At 38.2% G+C, this 15,517-nt stretch overlaps 5 protein-coding genes across 9 annotated transcripts in view; 2 read left to right on the top strand and 3 right to left on the bottom strand.

The window, feature by feature from the left end:
• Positions 1-1,242, top strand: part of LOC104704566 (histone acetyltransferase HAC5-like) — a 6,851-nt gene extending 5,609 nt beyond the window's left edge. The window contains exons 11-13 of the mRNA XM_010420628.2: positions 3-180; positions 413-612; positions 707-1,242. Coding sequence (XP_010418930.1) covers positions 3-180; positions 413-612; positions 707-824 — 496 coding nt within the window. The 3' untranslated portion in view covers positions 825-1,242. The remainder of the gene's footprint in view (positions 1-2; positions 181-412; positions 613-706) is intronic.
• Positions 1,702-4,035, top strand: LOC104777242 (exosome complex component RRP45A-like). Of its 2 annotated transcripts, XM_019246014.1 has the most exons (9): positions 1,702-1,909; positions 2,041-2,099; positions 2,331-2,417; positions 2,677-2,886; positions 2,984-3,079; positions 3,171-3,285; positions 3,398-3,478; positions 3,566-3,754; positions 3,848-4,035. In XM_019246014.1, exons 2-9 carry the CDS (start codon positions 2,050-2,052, stop codon positions 3,941-3,943), a joined length of 924 nt encoding a protein of 307 aa, XP_019101559.1. In that variant the 5' UTR covers positions 1,702-1,909; positions 2,041-2,049; the 3' UTR covers positions 3,944-4,035. The 2 variants fall into 2 exon arrangements, with proteins under 2 accessions (XP_019101559.1, XP_010499758.1); XM_010501456.2 differs by lacking the exons at positions 1,702-1,909; positions 2,041-2,099 and adding an exon at positions 2,108-2,140 and having other exon boundaries at positions 2,272-2,417.
• Positions 4,094-7,946, bottom strand: LOC104777231. Of its 2 annotated transcripts, none has more exons than XM_019245950.1 (13): positions 7,736-7,946; positions 6,908-7,045; positions 6,751-6,817; positions 6,589-6,660; positions 6,393-6,506; positions 6,152-6,301; positions 5,925-6,065; positions 5,352-5,836; positions 5,161-5,260; positions 5,014-5,073; positions 4,830-4,922; positions 4,619-4,738; positions 4,094-4,532 (listed from the first exon to the last, which is right to left on the bottom strand). In XM_019245950.1, the coding sequence occupies exons 2-13, from the start codon at positions 6,961-6,963 to the stop codon at positions 4,212-4,214; spliced, it is 1,779 nt and encodes a 592-aa protein (XP_019101495.1). In that variant the 5' UTR covers positions 6,964-7,045; positions 7,736-7,946; the 3' UTR covers positions 4,094-4,211. The 2 variants fall into 2 exon arrangements, with proteins under 2 accessions (XP_019101495.1, XP_010499747.1); XM_010501445.2 differs by having other exon boundaries at positions 6,908-7,043; positions 7,733-7,946.
• LOC104777252 lies at positions 9,098-11,667 on the bottom strand. The gene is made up of 3 exons (XM_010501467.2): positions 11,560-11,667; positions 9,569-11,151; positions 9,098-9,474 (listed from the first exon to the last, which is right to left on the bottom strand). The coding sequence occupies exons 2-3, from the start codon at positions 11,112-11,114 to the stop codon at positions 9,245-9,247; spliced, it is 1,776 nt and encodes a 591-aa protein (XP_010499769.1). The 5' UTR covers positions 11,115-11,151; positions 11,560-11,667; the 3' UTR covers positions 9,098-9,244.
• The window catches only part of LOC104777262, a 5,584-nt gene continuing 2,715 nt past the window's right edge, over positions 12,649-15,517 (bottom strand). Inside the window, exons 3-4 of one of the 3 annotated variants that reach the window (XM_010501482.2) lie at positions 13,312-14,361; positions 12,649-13,235 (exon numbers count right to left, since the gene is read on the bottom strand). In XM_010501482.2, coding sequence (XP_010499784.1) covers positions 12,976-13,235; positions 13,312-14,361 — 1,310 coding nt within the window. In that variant the 3' untranslated portion in view covers positions 12,649-12,975. The remainder of the gene's footprint in view (positions 13,236-13,311; positions 14,362-15,517) is intronic. The other 2 variants (XM_010501476.2, XM_010501490.2) reach the window with 2 other exon arrangements.

Consider the following 15,517-nt stretch of genomic DNA (forward strand, 5'->3'; position numbering starts at 1 on the left):
ATCTGCCAGCAAGAACTTGAAACTGCTCAAGGTTGGCGTTGCGAAGTATGCCCTGACTATGATGTTTGCAATGCTTGCTACTCAAAAGGCATCAACCATCCACATAGCTTCATTAGCCGTCCATCTGCTACAGATTCTGTTGTACAGAACACACAAACTAATCAAATTCAGGCTGCCCAGGTATTCCTTCTCATTCAATCTTTCAGATTTAGTCACACAATTGATGTCCATATGCGTTTTCTTGTTCATTATTATTCATTAATCGAGCTGAAAGAATAGAAAGGCTCAGTTCCTCTTCCAAATATGGTGTAGCTAGATAAGGGTCGGCTAACATATGTTTAGAAATCGAGTTTGCATCCCTTGGCTTCTCTTTTCCTAATTGCTCAATACGGTTTGGCTTGTTGTACTGCAGTTGAGAGAGCTGTTGCTACACGTGATGACATGCTTGAATGGCCAGTGTCAGTATCCGAGGTGCCGCATGACTAAGCTTCTCGTCAGGCATGGTCTTGCATGCAAGACCAGAGGTTGCCCACATTGTAAGAAAATGTGGGGCCTCTTCCGACTGCATGCCCGAAACTGCAGAGATCCCCAATGCAAAGTAGCCAAATGCAAGTACGTAATCTAAACTACTTGAAAGAAACTTGTCCTTGAGCAGTAGATATTTTCTTCAAGAAGTTGATTAATCTATCTGACACTTGTTTTGCAGAGAATTGAGAGCTCATTTTAGTAGAAAGCAGCAACAAGCAGATTCAAGACGCAGAGCAGCGGTGATGGAGATGGTGCGGCAGAGAGCTGCTGATGCAACAGCCCCCACTCCTGACTGATGAACAGATACATATTGTTATCTCTCTATCAATGGGGTCAATGGTTCGTGCCAGAAGTAAGGATGCAAATGGCAGGCGAATCAAGAAAAATTGAGATATTTTTGGTAGACTAATTTGGAGATTCAAGAAGCCAGTTTAGGAGAGCTCATGAGAAAATGAGCAGATGCGTCAACTGCTAATTTAGGTTTCATGAGGGAGGTACATAGATATTTTTTCCTTACATTGTATTCTAAGGTATAGAGACGTGTGCATATGTGAATTGTGATTTTGACTTATATTTTTTTGGTGATTCAATTAATTGGAATCCTATTGAATTCGACTCAGCTGAATTGGATCTTAATTTACTGATTGATCCATTCGTATTGTATATTGTAGACTTTTTCGCAAAGGTATAAGCTAATAAATTCCTGATTGTCAATTATTAATATACTATAGAAGTGCAGAAGTGCTAGTGAGAGTATGGAAGTGCAGGTTTCAGTTTTATATTCATGAGGACCAAAACCGCAGGTTATCTGTATTGAACCTTAATATCAATTTTTATGAAGAAAATGATACAGTTCTTTTGTGTATGACCTCTGTGCAGTCCTATTGAATTATTTTTGGCGAAACTATATAATAAAATTCCTGACTTTCAGTTATTATATTAGACGTGCGCGGGTTATATATTCAATTGAATGTAAGTAATGTAAACTACTGATTAAGTAACTAATTAAGTAAATCAGTTTTTTAATAAAGTGTATTTGTTTAATCAAAGAGGAAAGAGAACCAAGAAAATTGATTAGTTACTTATAATCTGCGTTGATACAGAGTCGATGGTCGTGGAATCTGCGTTGCGGGCTTTGGTGCAAAAAATAAAAAAAATAAAAAAATTGAATGGTATGGTATGAATCGTATGATATAAAAAAATTCATACGGGCTTTGGTGCAAAAGATTGAAAAGACGAGGGGTTAAATTGAAAATTCGATTGATCCATATCAAATCTCTCTTTCTCTTTAATCTCTATTCCGAAAAACCTCGCGCCACAAAACCCTAGCTTTCTCCTTCCCGCTGATACTACTCGTAACTCGTTGAGGGGCTAACAGAAGGTTAGTTGTTTCTCTCCCTCTCTGAAGAAAGCTTCTTATTTTGATTCTTGGGCTTTGTATATTCTTCAAAGTTTTGATTTTTTTTTTTTTTCCTTTTTCTTTGTTTGTCATTCTCAAATTCGTGTTGATAGCATTCAAGAATGGAGGGGAGGTTTGCTAATTTGTGGAGGTTGACTGTGAATGAGAGTAAATTCGTGNACTACTCGTAACTCGTTGAGGGGCTAACAGAAGGTTAGTTGTTTCTCTCCCTCTCTGAAGAAAGCTTCTTATTTTGATTCTTGGGCTTTGTATATTCTTCAAAGTTTTGATTTTTTTTTTTTTTCCTTTTTCTTTGTTTGTCATTCTCAAATTCGTGTTGATAGCATTCAAGAATGGAGGGGAGGTTTGCTAATTTGTGGAGGTTGACTGTGAATGAGAGTAAATTCGTGGAATCTGCGTTGCGTTCTGAGCTCAGAGTCGATGGTCGTGGCCTTTATGATTACCGCAAGCTTACTATCAAATTTGGCAAGTTAGTTCTTACACTTCTCTCCTATGTATATATATATATATATTGATGTTGTTTAGCTTGAAAGCTTCGATTTTTGTAATATGTTTGGATGCATTTGCCTTGCTCCTGTGATTTTATGCATTTGGTTTTGGGTCTCTTCAGTTTATTTACCTCTGTTAGAATGCATACTAGCTTATTATTATGCTTTTGTTTCCTTCCTTGTACTTTTGATTTCTCTTGTTTTTGTAATTTTGTTGTTAACTGTGTGAGTTTTTAATAGGGAATATGGTAGCTCAGAAGTTCAACTTGGCCAGACTCATGTTATGGGTTTTGTTACTGCTCAGCTAGTACCACCTTACAAAGACAGACCTAATGAAGGCTCCTTCTCTATTTTCACGGAATTTTCTCCAATGGCTGATCCCTCGTTTGAGCCAGGTCATCCTGGCGAATCTGCTGTCGAGCTGGGCCGCATTATAGACCGTGCTCTAAGGTAAACATCTCTTTTGGATTGGTATCTGTTGATGCTACAAACGAAAACTTTTGGATGTTGTGGCTGGATTGATGTGTTTTTGTCTTGGTGGTTGCAGAGAAAGCCGTGCAGTAGATACAGAGTCGCTCTGTGTTCTAGCCGGAAAGCTTGTCTGGTCTGTCCGCATTGATCTTCACATTTTGGACAACGGAGGGTAGGTTTAATTCGCTGCATTTCTTCTTCATGTGTAGGTTCTTGTTGTAACAATGATCTTTTATGTGTATTTTGTTGCTCACTCTCTATAGGAATTTGGTTGATGCTGCAAATATCGCTGCTTTAGCTGCACTCATGACATTCAGTAGACCTGATTGCACTGTAGGAGGGGAGGGCAGTCAAGAAGTGGTCATACATCCACCCGAGGTTAGTCATTCAAATTTTTCAGTTTAGTTGATGAACTTGTAAGAACTTGATAACTAGAGACAAGGAGGTTCTCAACTTCAACTGTTTGTTCTATATTTGGTCTCTTTTACAGGAAAGGGAACCACTTCCATTGATAATACATCATCTCCCAATAGCCTTCACGTTTGGATTTTTTAATAAAGGCAGCATCTTGGTAATAGAATTGTGCTTTATTACTGATAATTTAGTTTACTACTTTCTTCTTTTCCTGAGATAAGAAGTGTGGTGTGTTCTTATGCAGGTGATGGACCCAACTTATGTTGAAGAAGCTGTTATGTGTGGGAGAATGACTGTGACAGTTAATGCCAATGGCGATATTTGCGCAATCCAAAAACCGGGAGAAGAAGGCGTGAACCAGAGTGTAATCCTTCATTGCATGCGTCTTGCATCTTCAAGAGCTGCTGCAACAACAAAGATTATTAGAGAAGCTGTAGGGTTTCATTATCCAGACGTTTTCCATTTTGGATCGACTTCTTTTAATCTTAAGGATTCGATTTTGTTGTGCTTTGTTTTCATGGTGTAGGTTGAAGCATACAACCGTGAGAGGAGCTCACAGAAAGTGAAGCGACATCATACTTTGGCTAAGTCTGAAGTTTCTGGACCTGTTGTAGTTGTGTAGGAAGAGACAACAACAAAAGAAGTCCTCAGGTCAGGAAAGAGCTGCAGAGATACATGTTTGGTTATGGCTGTGGTGGTTGATTGTAACTTTTTGGCGGTAAAGATTTTAGTTGTAGATGTCGGATCAGCAACACTTGTAGAAACGTTGATATGATCAAAATGACAGTTTTCAAAATGTCATTACGTTGATTATGAACAGCTACCTCCTGCTGTTCATTCTTATGAAGTCGGTTTAAGCTTTTTACAAATGGCAGTTTTTCAAAATGTAATTACAACGAGATGTTGTTGTCGGGGAGAAACAGGTATCTGAAACGAGAATCGAAGGGTAGTATTCCGCAGTTGCGTGAGGCGAGAAGGCTTTGTCTTCGCTGAGAGATGCATTGCTCCACAAAAGCCGCTTGATGCGGAGGAAGGTACCTCGATATCCAGACCCCCAAGTTCGAATCCTCCACCAAACTCTTGGCATAACACTGGAGCATTTTGGGTACTAAGAGCTTCCCTTTGCTACTCAGTCCTACTGATGCTTGTATAAAGTCCCTTTGAGCTTCTAGTAGCTCTTCCTTCACTCCTTTCGCTGTGTAGATCCTCACCTGCAACAAAAGATAAAAGTCTCCAATCTTTAGACTTCACATTATACACTCAGACGTCAAAAGAGGAGACGTAGTTAGTTAGTTACCGCAGGAGATGAGTACATTCCACAGCTTAGAGCAAAGCCGAGAAGAGGTTCATGTGTATCAATGCTTGCCCTGCGCTGTTCTTCTGATACTTTCATCTTGTGGATGGCAAGAAGCAGAGCCTGCATCAGAAAGTAGAGTACATTGTTCAACTGATTCTGAAAGAGGTGAACAAAAAATCCCGGAAGTTGAAGCTGGGGTTCAAGCTCATACAATTTGTGGCCTGTGGATAGGCGGTTTCATCTTCAGTATCACATATTCCATTGCCGCTGCAGTATATGAGTGGCCTCCAACTGTATACGCCGCCTGTGGAGACAGCACAAAGGAAGAAAATAAGGCAAGAAAGAAATTATACGGATGAGAAGATCAGAACAAAATTTATGTCAACTGATATAACCTTTTGCATCAAGGAGAAAAGCTTCAGGTCGCTTTTTGGGACACCATAAGCCAAATACGCCTACGTACATATAAAAGACCATAACTCTCATAAGCATTCATCTCATTAACAATGGTTCTTGATAAAAAGAAGGGGAAAGGAACTAACATGCATAATCAACGCGTTGTAAAGGTTAATCCAGAAAGCTAGCTTCTCGTTGCAGCTCAAATGAATAGGGTTTACTCTAGCCAATTGCTCCACCAGAGTCCTATTCACAGAATCAGCTATGTTCAATCCTGAATTTGAGTCTTAACAGTTCAATCATATTGACAAAATGACATAGAAGGAAACTCCATTACCTGAACTTCCTCAATGCCCCAGAAGCATATTCCAGCTGTTTCTTCCCAACAGACATCCAAGAAACCTCGGATGCCAAACTATAGTTTCCAATCTCCGCCCAGCTTAACTTCCCACGAACTCTATAAGGATCAAAGACATCTCCTGTGGCCAAAACATTGGCGTTGTTTTGGATATCTATTTGGGGGCTTTGCACCCATGATGAGATCATTGAACGTTCTGTTGAAGGCCACCAGGACGCTGAGCTTGATAGATGCCCACGAGGTGATACTGGTGAGAGTTGACTCTCGTTTGAGGATGCTTTTGAGGTTGCTTTCGGATCAGCCAGAGACATGAAGATGTTCTTCATACATCTCACCATTTCTTCAGTCAATAGATTAGGATGATCCCACAGGTACTTTGGTGGCATTCCTCGAGGTAGTTTCTTCGCATTTGTCTTTCTCATTAGCCTCTTTTCAAGAAAGTTATTACTTGGGTCCAATGTTTTCTGGATTATTAAGTGCAAAAATGTCAGATACTAAGTGATAGACAGAACCAAACCTAAAGGTGGAAAAGAAGAATATCACTGTCAGTACCTCAAAAATTGATTCTGCTGGAGATGATTCAGATGAAGATTCTTGGTTTTGAGCTGTCTGGTCTTGACATGGACTGTCTTCTGCTGATTGATGGAACTCGGAATCTGAATGATTCAAATATCTTAAGGAAGAGGAAGGGTTCTGCATAACTAAGACATAGTTAAACACTAACAAAAGATTACAAAGAAAATAAAACAGTGATGAACTAATAAAAGTGAGATACATACTGGTGGAGAAGCCGAATGTGTCAAATGGTATTCCGCGAGTCTCCTCTCATTTCGTTCTTGGCTAAGTTGGAAATTTAGTGACATCATTTCTTGCTCGAGCTTCGTGACTGCAGTCTCTAGTGTAACTATATTGGAAAACAGTTCCTGAGCCTGCCAAATTTTCAAAATCATCATTCATCAGCGAAAACATAACGGTAGTTTTGAAATTGCAATAACAATAGCATGAGTTGAAGGAACACACAGGATGGGGAACACTAGAAGAAGGAGACAACTCCCAAGGATCTTTCTCCATGACGCTCTCTAAAAAGGTGTGTAAATCTATTTCTTCTTGGAGTTGGAGTTGCAATCTTTTTACCTGCAACAATAAAAACTCTTTCAGCACTATAAACATTCCACATAATAGTCATCACTTCTCTTATTGAGTTCAGGAAGCTCACATCCTCTTCTAGTTGAAATCTATATGGAAAAGATTCACCACTTGTAGATTCCTGGCAAGTTTCTTCTATGCCCTGAACAAATTAAATAAGCAAGCTCTTCTTATATTTTCAAGAACTTCAACAGTAAGTTTCTGAATATAAATTCAATGTAAATGTTCATACCTCTGGCATGGTTACTGTACCCTGGGATTTCTTTATAGAATTCGAACGTCTGAGAAATGGATTGGATCTGAAGAGAATTAAGTCAACAACTAGTAAGGAGATGCAAAAACAAAATCCAGGAGTTGTAGAAAGAAGAAGAAAAAATGGTAATACTTACTTAGAGTTCAAAACTTGAGAGTCATACATCCTCTGGAGTTTGGCAGTTATTACCATATAAACCAAATGATAAATTCTCCAAACAAATGTACTTCAGCTTCTTCTCTCAAGTACAAAAGAGTTAAATTACAAAGTCCCTGCACAAATCAGATTCACATAATAAATGAGATAAGATAACATTTAGAGGCAAAGACCAATGTTGCTGTCTACTAAGCACAAGACATTAAACAAATTTTGGAGGTTGACAATGGCACATGGAGTCGAGTCCAAGTACAAGAGGAAGAGGCAAGAGAAGACACTGTTACACCTGTGAACATCTAATAACGACAAATCTAATTATAATTATACAAAATAAGCGCAGCAACATGTCCTTTTCAAAAACGACCAGACAGCAAAACCAGTCCACATGGTCAAATTTCACATTGAAAGGTTTTGACAGGTTAATCAGTTAGTGGTTCCGGATAACACAATGGACCAGCTGAAAAACAAGAAGATGCAATTCTAGATTTGTTGGCGAATGTGTGTAATCAAAAGATTGAATTTCATGTGGTGATTTGACTTAAAGCTAAGATAATTCAATCATACAAAATTGATGAAAGGAGAAGAGATAAAAGAAAGAAGAAGCTAAAGACTCTTATCCCTAAAAGACAGATCAAGTGGTCTCTGAAATAACAAATCTTTCTAATTGACTTCAACAAAAGAATGAATATACCAAAATCATTGGGTCAGGAACAGATATAAAAAAGATTGAAACTTAATATAATTCTGCAACAAAAAAGTTGGAAACAAAGAGAAAGAGATATGAGCAGTGAGGACAAAAGCAAACCTTTTTTTCTAGTTCTTGCAATGACTGAAAGAGAACATTCAAGAAAGAATCTGAGAGAGATAGAGATGAAAGATTATGTGGATTCGGTAACCCTAGACTTTTTCTTCTGCTAGATTCTCTCCCCAAAAGAAAAAATCTTAAACTCTCTCTGCCTTATTAAGAGTACAAAGAATAGAGACGAACCCTCTTTATTTATTTACCAAACTTAGAAAAAGTTTGTCAATTTGAAATTCAAAATGTGTGTCAGCATTTAATGCTTAACTAGAAAAAAAGACTCTATTTTTATTTATTTATAATTATTATCCAATTATTATTATTATTTATTAAAAAAAATAAAAATAATGAGTTAGGAATTGGGGTAGAAGTACAAGACAAAGATACAGTCGAACAGAACAGTGGAGAATCTGTAACACTAGTTTCAATTTACACGGGCACTTAGATTTTGACGTCTTTTTCTCCCAAAAACAAAATTGGATATTTCAAAAGTAAATTAAAAATCTTAAAAGCAGAGAAGCAAAGAACCAAACTCGTGTAGCATTAAGCACCCCATTATCACATGCAAGCAAGCGATATAACGCATGTTTATACATTTTTTTTTGTCGCTTTCTAGTCAGAGCTTAGTGGACTGTAGCCTGATTCCTTTTTTTGAGTTTTTGTTTTCTTTGTTGACAATTTGATATTTTTATGAATTATTATATTTAACAATTTAATATTCGAAAATTTGAAAAACCAAACGAGTTATAAAAATAAATAAAAAATAAAACCACTTTCCCAGAAAATCATGGTGTTGTTTTGTGTTGAAATAATTGTGTTGTGTACTCATCACGAGTTTTTTGTTTGTCTTTTAATCTGTTCTTACATTCTTGCGTATATTTCTCTAAATCTTTTCACTTTTGAACTTATACTTCGTTTAAAGGAGGAAATAAATAGATTTTTTTTTGTCATCTGAAATTTTATTAATGAATTAGTTTTGGTACCAAAATAAAATACAAAGCCTTAAAGAGGGAAATTTAAGTCGGCGGACGACATAAATGTCCCCGGAGTCTAAGTCGGCGGAAAACGAGAATTCCCCGGAGTCTAAATCTTATCCAAGAGAAGAAAATACTTGAAACAAAGCCGAAAAACTCAAACCTAAAACGAAAGAGGACGAACCCGTAAGCTAAAAAGCATAGGCTACTAGGCTTAAATCTTACAAAATATTAGTCTTAAGATGCAAAAAAACCTCTTCTCTGAAGCACAAGCAAAAGAGATTTATCAATGGTGCCCACGGCCAACCCGAAGATAACAACAACCTAGGAGGAAATAAATAGATAAATAGACAAATAATGATGCAAATACAAATTTCATATCCAAATAAATAAAAAGTTGATCATAGTCGATTCACTAGCATATTAGGTTTGGCTTTGCATCTTTGTACATGAAGATGCTAAATAAACTTAAAAAGTACTTTGATTCAAAGATCAATGTCTAAAGCTTGTGATCATGAAGTCACAACTCGATCACTGCTGATCTTCAGTTACTCTGGTTTTGCCAGGTTTGTAGATGGAGATTGTAATGAACAAACGCCAATTCTTCCAGACACTTTTTATCATAGTGGCTCAACCATTCAGCGGCCAATAGCTTCTCTGCTAAGCTTCTCTTCAGTTTGTACTTTGAGGCTCCTTCACATGTCTGACTCAGAATCTTAATGGCAAAACTCTGCAGCTCTGGGTGTTGGCTCCCGTTTTTAGTCCACCATTCAACTGCAACGAGATTCAAAACAAAAACAAAATCAAATGTATATATGCAAGCAAACAGAACAAGTATTTCAAAAATTCAAGAAAATAATTGACTCACTTGGAGATATTCCAGAGATCTGATCAGCTTGACTTGCCTCCTTATAGCAAGATTCACCGAATCTGTACATATTAATCTGTTCGGAAATTGTTACTTCCTGGCGAAGTCCTCTAACCATGTGAGCCAGCGAGAGGACAAGACCGGTGCATACATCTCGACCAAAATGGAAATGACCTGAGTAGTAAGACGTTGGATTGAGAAAGTAACCAGTAGCATGAAGAGGGTTGCCAAAGTGATGGCACCAGACATCATCCATAACATCCCATACCGGCTTGTAAAACTCTTTCTTCTTCTGGAAATTACTTGCGGTGCTCACCTTGATGCTCTTTATAATGTCATAGATATATCCAACGTGCTTGTTCTTGGCAGTTGCAAACAGACGCACGCCATGAACAAGAGCAGATGTACCTCTCACAGATATTCCAACAGCTTCCCAAAAAGAGGAATTATTCACCAAACTGGAAACTGCTACGGTGCACTCTTCTTTCTTCCAATCAGAAGAAGCAAACATTCCTGCCATCATCGCCCTGAACATATTCTCTACAGTTAGATAAGGCGTAACAAACTCAAACCCGGAGGCAAGTGCAGTTGCGTAGACTCCATGACTGTGAGCTCTGAATATTTTCAGAAGCGAGGGTTTGTTATTGATGAACTCCTGAATGATATTGACCTTGTCAAGGATGTCTCCAAAGAAATACAATTTCCCAATCTCCAACAGCATAAGCTCGATGCAATGATATAGGCTCACTGACCAGAAAAGTTTCATGTCTTGAGCACCAAGTAGCTTGTTTAGGTCACCAACCCAACCAGAGGTCGAACATGCAACAATCTGAATCACATTGTGCACCCCAACTTCCTCAACGATCCCCTTTACTAGCGATTTTAAGGCAGTGACATTGGTTCTGATACCCGAAACATCATAGGATTTCAGATAGACTGGCCCAGCTGGACAGTCAGCAACGAAAGAAACCAGATCGCGGCCTCTCTGGTCGATCCAAGCGTCCAAAAGGATGCTGCACCCGCTGATCTCCCATGAATCTTTAATCTCCTTCACCCGATCTTGCACTCCCTTCAATGCTTCTTGAAGCATCCAGCCTTTTAAATCACGAGAGTCAGGGATCTTTATCCACATCTTATTCTTACCACCAGCTACTGCCATCATCGTTATTATCATCTCTTTGAAATTTGTTGACTCCGCAGCTGAGAAGTCGAGACCGTTTTCATAAAAGAACCGAGCAACGCACCTTTGGAATTGTTTGTTAGCTTCCGCAGCTGCTTTCATGTCCTTAGAAGCAAGAATTTTTTTGGGTCTTCCGGGCAAACCACGACCACTCCTAGATCGCATCTTCATAATCATCGTAAAAAACGCCACTTTAATTGTAGGAGGAACTAGTCGGCAGTGGGTTACGTCTTGACCTACATTAGCCAAATGTTCTTTGAGACGAAAAAAGTTACTCATTCTCTTTCCACAGTGCATGCACTCAACACGAGTTCTCCCCTCCACCCAAATTCCATGCTCATGAACATTCATGACGGTACCAGCCATTTAAAGATTCACTTAACGCACAAAAAAAACGAAGCAGCTGCACCAATATTCAAAATATTTGAATGGCTTTAGTTTCACAGAGAATTACTCAACTTGATCTCAGAGTCAATGAAACAAATACATGTCGACTAAGAGAAGAAAAAACAAAACCCTAAACTTTAGATCCAACAATGACGACAGATTAAACCGACAAACAAGTCAAACGAAATGGATCAGACCATATATAAATGGAACTATATCCTAAGTAGTATCGAAATTTGTTTTCCCTTTTTGGGTTTTTTGTTTTAAGAATTATCGAAATTGTTCATCATCAGTTACGTCCATGGGTGACACACAAGAACAAAAAGCAAACAAGTTTTTATTCAAGAACCCGGAAGAGAGATAATTCCAACACAAAAAAACAATTAAACAGACTCATTGATATGTTGACGAGAGAGTGAATTACCTGAGTGGCTTTGTCAAAGGGAGCCTAAGCCTCAGAGAGACAACGAGACTAGGAGGAGTGATCGAAGTCACAAACTCTTTGTTGGGAGAGAGAGAAGAGGTGGATTTGTTTTTGACACCGTAAATAATTGTGTGTACATGAGACCATTAGCCTATTTGTTGGATATTTTAAACATGAACATTAGTCTCTCTTTCATTAGTCAAAAAAAGATAAGAAATCTATTAATTAGGCTTTAAAAGGAAAAGTAACTAAATTTCTTATTTTTAAGCTTTAACTAAGATAATTTCTCTTGTATGTTACGGTATGTAATTTTTATACTTAATTAATGTTAAATACAATTATACTGGCCACTAGTCTCTCTCTCATTAGTAAAATTAAAGGGTCATAAATGTATTTGTTAGACTTCTAAAGAAAAATATTTTTTTTTTACTTTCAAAAAACTTAAATTAGATAATTTCCCGCGGTGCTATACGTGTATTCTACGACAAGTTATCTTTACACTCTAAAGTGATGTTGTATGCCATACATTGAACATTATTTTCTCTTTATTAAACAAAAGAAGATAACGGAAAGTAAATATTTTATTTTTAAATTTTCAATTAGGTAATTAATTTTCCACATACTATGCGTGTATTTTACGGTAGGTTATTTTAAACTTTGAAATGTACATTTTTTTTTGCTTTTAACATACATAAAGTTTAAGGTTATAGATAAAAATGTGATCTAAGATTTTTTTTCTCTATATTTTAGATCACATCTATATCTATAACCTTAAAATTATATATTTATGGTTGCTATATATTTAGGTAGATAAGAAATAAAATTATAGATAAAAATGTGATCTAAGATGAATTGGGATAAAAAAAATTTTGATTATATGCAGAAGAAGTGAATTTGAGTTTGAAAGTGAATGATTTGTTTTCACTCGGTAAATAATTACATTTGAAAGTAGTATATCATATTTCAAAAGAGAGTGTATTGTAAGACATATGTACTCACTTTTCTGGTAATTTGGAATTAAAGATTTACGTACTTCAACTTCTTTCCACCATTGTTTGATTGATTAATTATGAAGTGAACGTTACAAAATGATTCACCACTTGTGGACTCTATCAAGTGAACGTTACAAAATGATTCACCACTTGTGGACTCTTGCCAGCTTTCTCTATGCCAAGCAACCTCATCTTTAGAAACTACGACAACGGCTTCCTCAGCACATGGAGTCTAGTACAAATGTCATTATAGAATAAGAAATAATCCCCTTATAATTAAACAAAATAATCCGCTCGATTTACCAGTATTGGTTCTAAAGATGAGCCTTGATGAATATACAAATTACAAACTGAATCTGCGCAGAGACAAAAGGTGAAGGGGTCAATCCATATAACATGTGCATCACAATATCTTCACCGCTCTTCACTTAAGTTTGGCTTTGCAGCTTTGTAGCTGAAGATTGTAATGAACAAACGCCAACTCTTCCAGATGTTTTCGTTCACAATGGCTCATTCCTTCAGTGAGCAACAGCTTCTCTGCTAAGCTTCTCTTCAGTTTGTACCTTGAAGCACCTTCACATGTCTGGCTCAGAATTTTAATTGCAAAACTCTGCAGTTCTGGATACTGGCTCGCCGTTTGAGCCCACCACTCAGCTGCAAAAGGAAATTTAGAAAGAACACAACCTTTTGATCACTGATTCAACTACACAAGTGTCTACAAACAAAACAACTAAATCAATAAGTCAAGAAGTTCACTCACTTGGAGTTATTCCAGACACCTCATCAGCTTGACTGGCCTCGTTAAAGCAATCTTTACCTAGTCTGTACTTATCAAGCTGTGCGGCAATTTTACTGTGACCTTCTTTTGCCACCTGAACCAGAGAGAGGGTAAGACCGGTGGCAACTTCTGGATCAAGATGGAACTCAGTTGAGTAGAAAGAAGCCGGATTCAGAAAGTAACCAGTAGCATGAAGAGGATTGTGAAGTCGATTGTTCCAAACATCATCTATTACATACCATAACGCCTCATAACATTGTGTCTCGTTATTGAATTCCCTCGCGATATTCTCCTTTATACCGTCCATAGTGTCATAGATATATCCAACATGCTGGTTGCCAGCAGTTGAAAAGAAGAGCAGACCATGAATCAGAGGAGATGTACATTTCACAACTCTTTCAACATTTTCCCAAAAAGAGGAATCTTTCACCAACTTGGATATTGCTACGCCCCCTTCTTCTTTCTTCCAATCAAATGAAGCAAACATGGCTGCCAAGTTTCCCTTTGCCTTGAAAATATTCTCTAGAGTTAGATACGGCTTAACAAACTCAAACTCAGAGGAGGAGGAGACAGTTGTGACTATTCCATGACTGTGATCTCTGCAAAATTTGTTGTTGTTGGTGAACTCCCAAATGCTATTGACCTTGTCAAGTATGTCTCCAAAGGAACGCATTTTCATAATATTCACCAGCATAAGCTCGAAACAATGGGACAGACTCGCAGACCAGAAAACTTCCCTGTCGTGACCCGCAAAAAGCTTTCCCAATTCACCAACCCAACCAGAGGTCGAACATGCAATAATTTGAGTGGCGTAACGCACTCCAACATCCTCTAAGAGCCCATTGACTAGCGCTAGCAAGGCAGTGACATTGTCTTTAATATCCGAAACATCAAAGGACTTCAGATAGACTGGACCCGCTGGACAGTCAGCAACAAAAGTAACCAGATCGCGGCCTTTCTGGTCAGTCCAAGCATCCAACAAGATGCTGCACCCGGTGATCTCCCAGGAATCTTTAATCTTCTTCACATAACCTTGNGAAAGTAACCAGTAGCATGAAGAGGATTGTGAAGTCGATTGTTCCAAACATCATCTATTACATACCATAACGCCTCATAACATTGTGTCTCGTTATTGAATTCCCTCGCGATATTCTCCTTTATACCGTCCATAGTGTCATAGATATATCCAACATGCTGGTTGCCAGCAGTTGAAAAGAAGAGCAGACCATGAATCAGAGGAGATGTACATTTCACAACTCTTTCAACATTTTCCCAAAAAGAGGAATCTTTCACCAACTTGGATATTGCTACGCCCCCTTCTTCTTTCTTCCAATCAAATGAAGCAAACATGGCTGCCAAGTTTCCCTTTGCCTTGAAAATATTCTCTAGAGTTAGATACGGCTTAACAAACTCAAACTCAGAGGAGGAGGAGACAGTTGTGACTATTCCATGACTGTGATCTCTGCAAAATTTGTTGTTGTTGGTGAACTCCCAAATGCTATTGACCTTGTCAAGTATGTCTCCAAAGGAACGCATTTTCATAATATTCACCAGCATAAGCTCGAAACAATGGGACAGACTCGCAGACCAGAAAACTTCCCTGTCGTGACCCGCAAAAAGCTTTCCCAATTCACCAACCCAACCAGAGGTCGAACATGCAATAATTTGAGTGGCGTAACGCACTCCAACATCCTCTAAGAGCCCATTGACTAGCGCTAGCAAGGCAGTGACATTGTCTTTAATATCCGAAACATCAAAGGACTTCAGATAGACTGGACCCGCTGGACAGTCAGCAACAAAAGTAACCAGATCGCGGCCTTTCTGGTCAGTCCAAGCATCCAACAAGATGCTGCACCCGGTGATCTCCCAGGAATCTTTAATCTTCTTCACATAACCTTGCGCTTCTTTCAAAGCTTCTTGAAGCATCCAGCCGTTTAAATCACGAGAATCAGGGATCTTTAGCTCCATCTCACCACCACCAACTGCCATCATCATTTCTTTGAAACATGGGGAATCCACAGCTGAAAGGTCGACACAGTGTTCATAAAAGAACCGACCAAAGCACATTTGGGCTTTGTTTAACAACAAATCCTGTCTGTCAGCTTCCACAGCTACGTCAACAAATCCTGTCAGTATATCAGGAGGAGAAACACTCTTGCTTGACGAGTCTTGGCTTTTCTGACGCTTA

Source organism: Camelina sativa, chromosome 1 (genome assembly GCF_000633955.1).
Source record: "Camelina sativa cultivar DH55 chromosome 1, Cs, whole genome shotgun sequence".
Classification (NCBI taxonomy): Eukaryota; Viridiplantae; Streptophyta; class Magnoliopsida; order Brassicales; family Brassicaceae; genus Camelina; species Camelina sativa.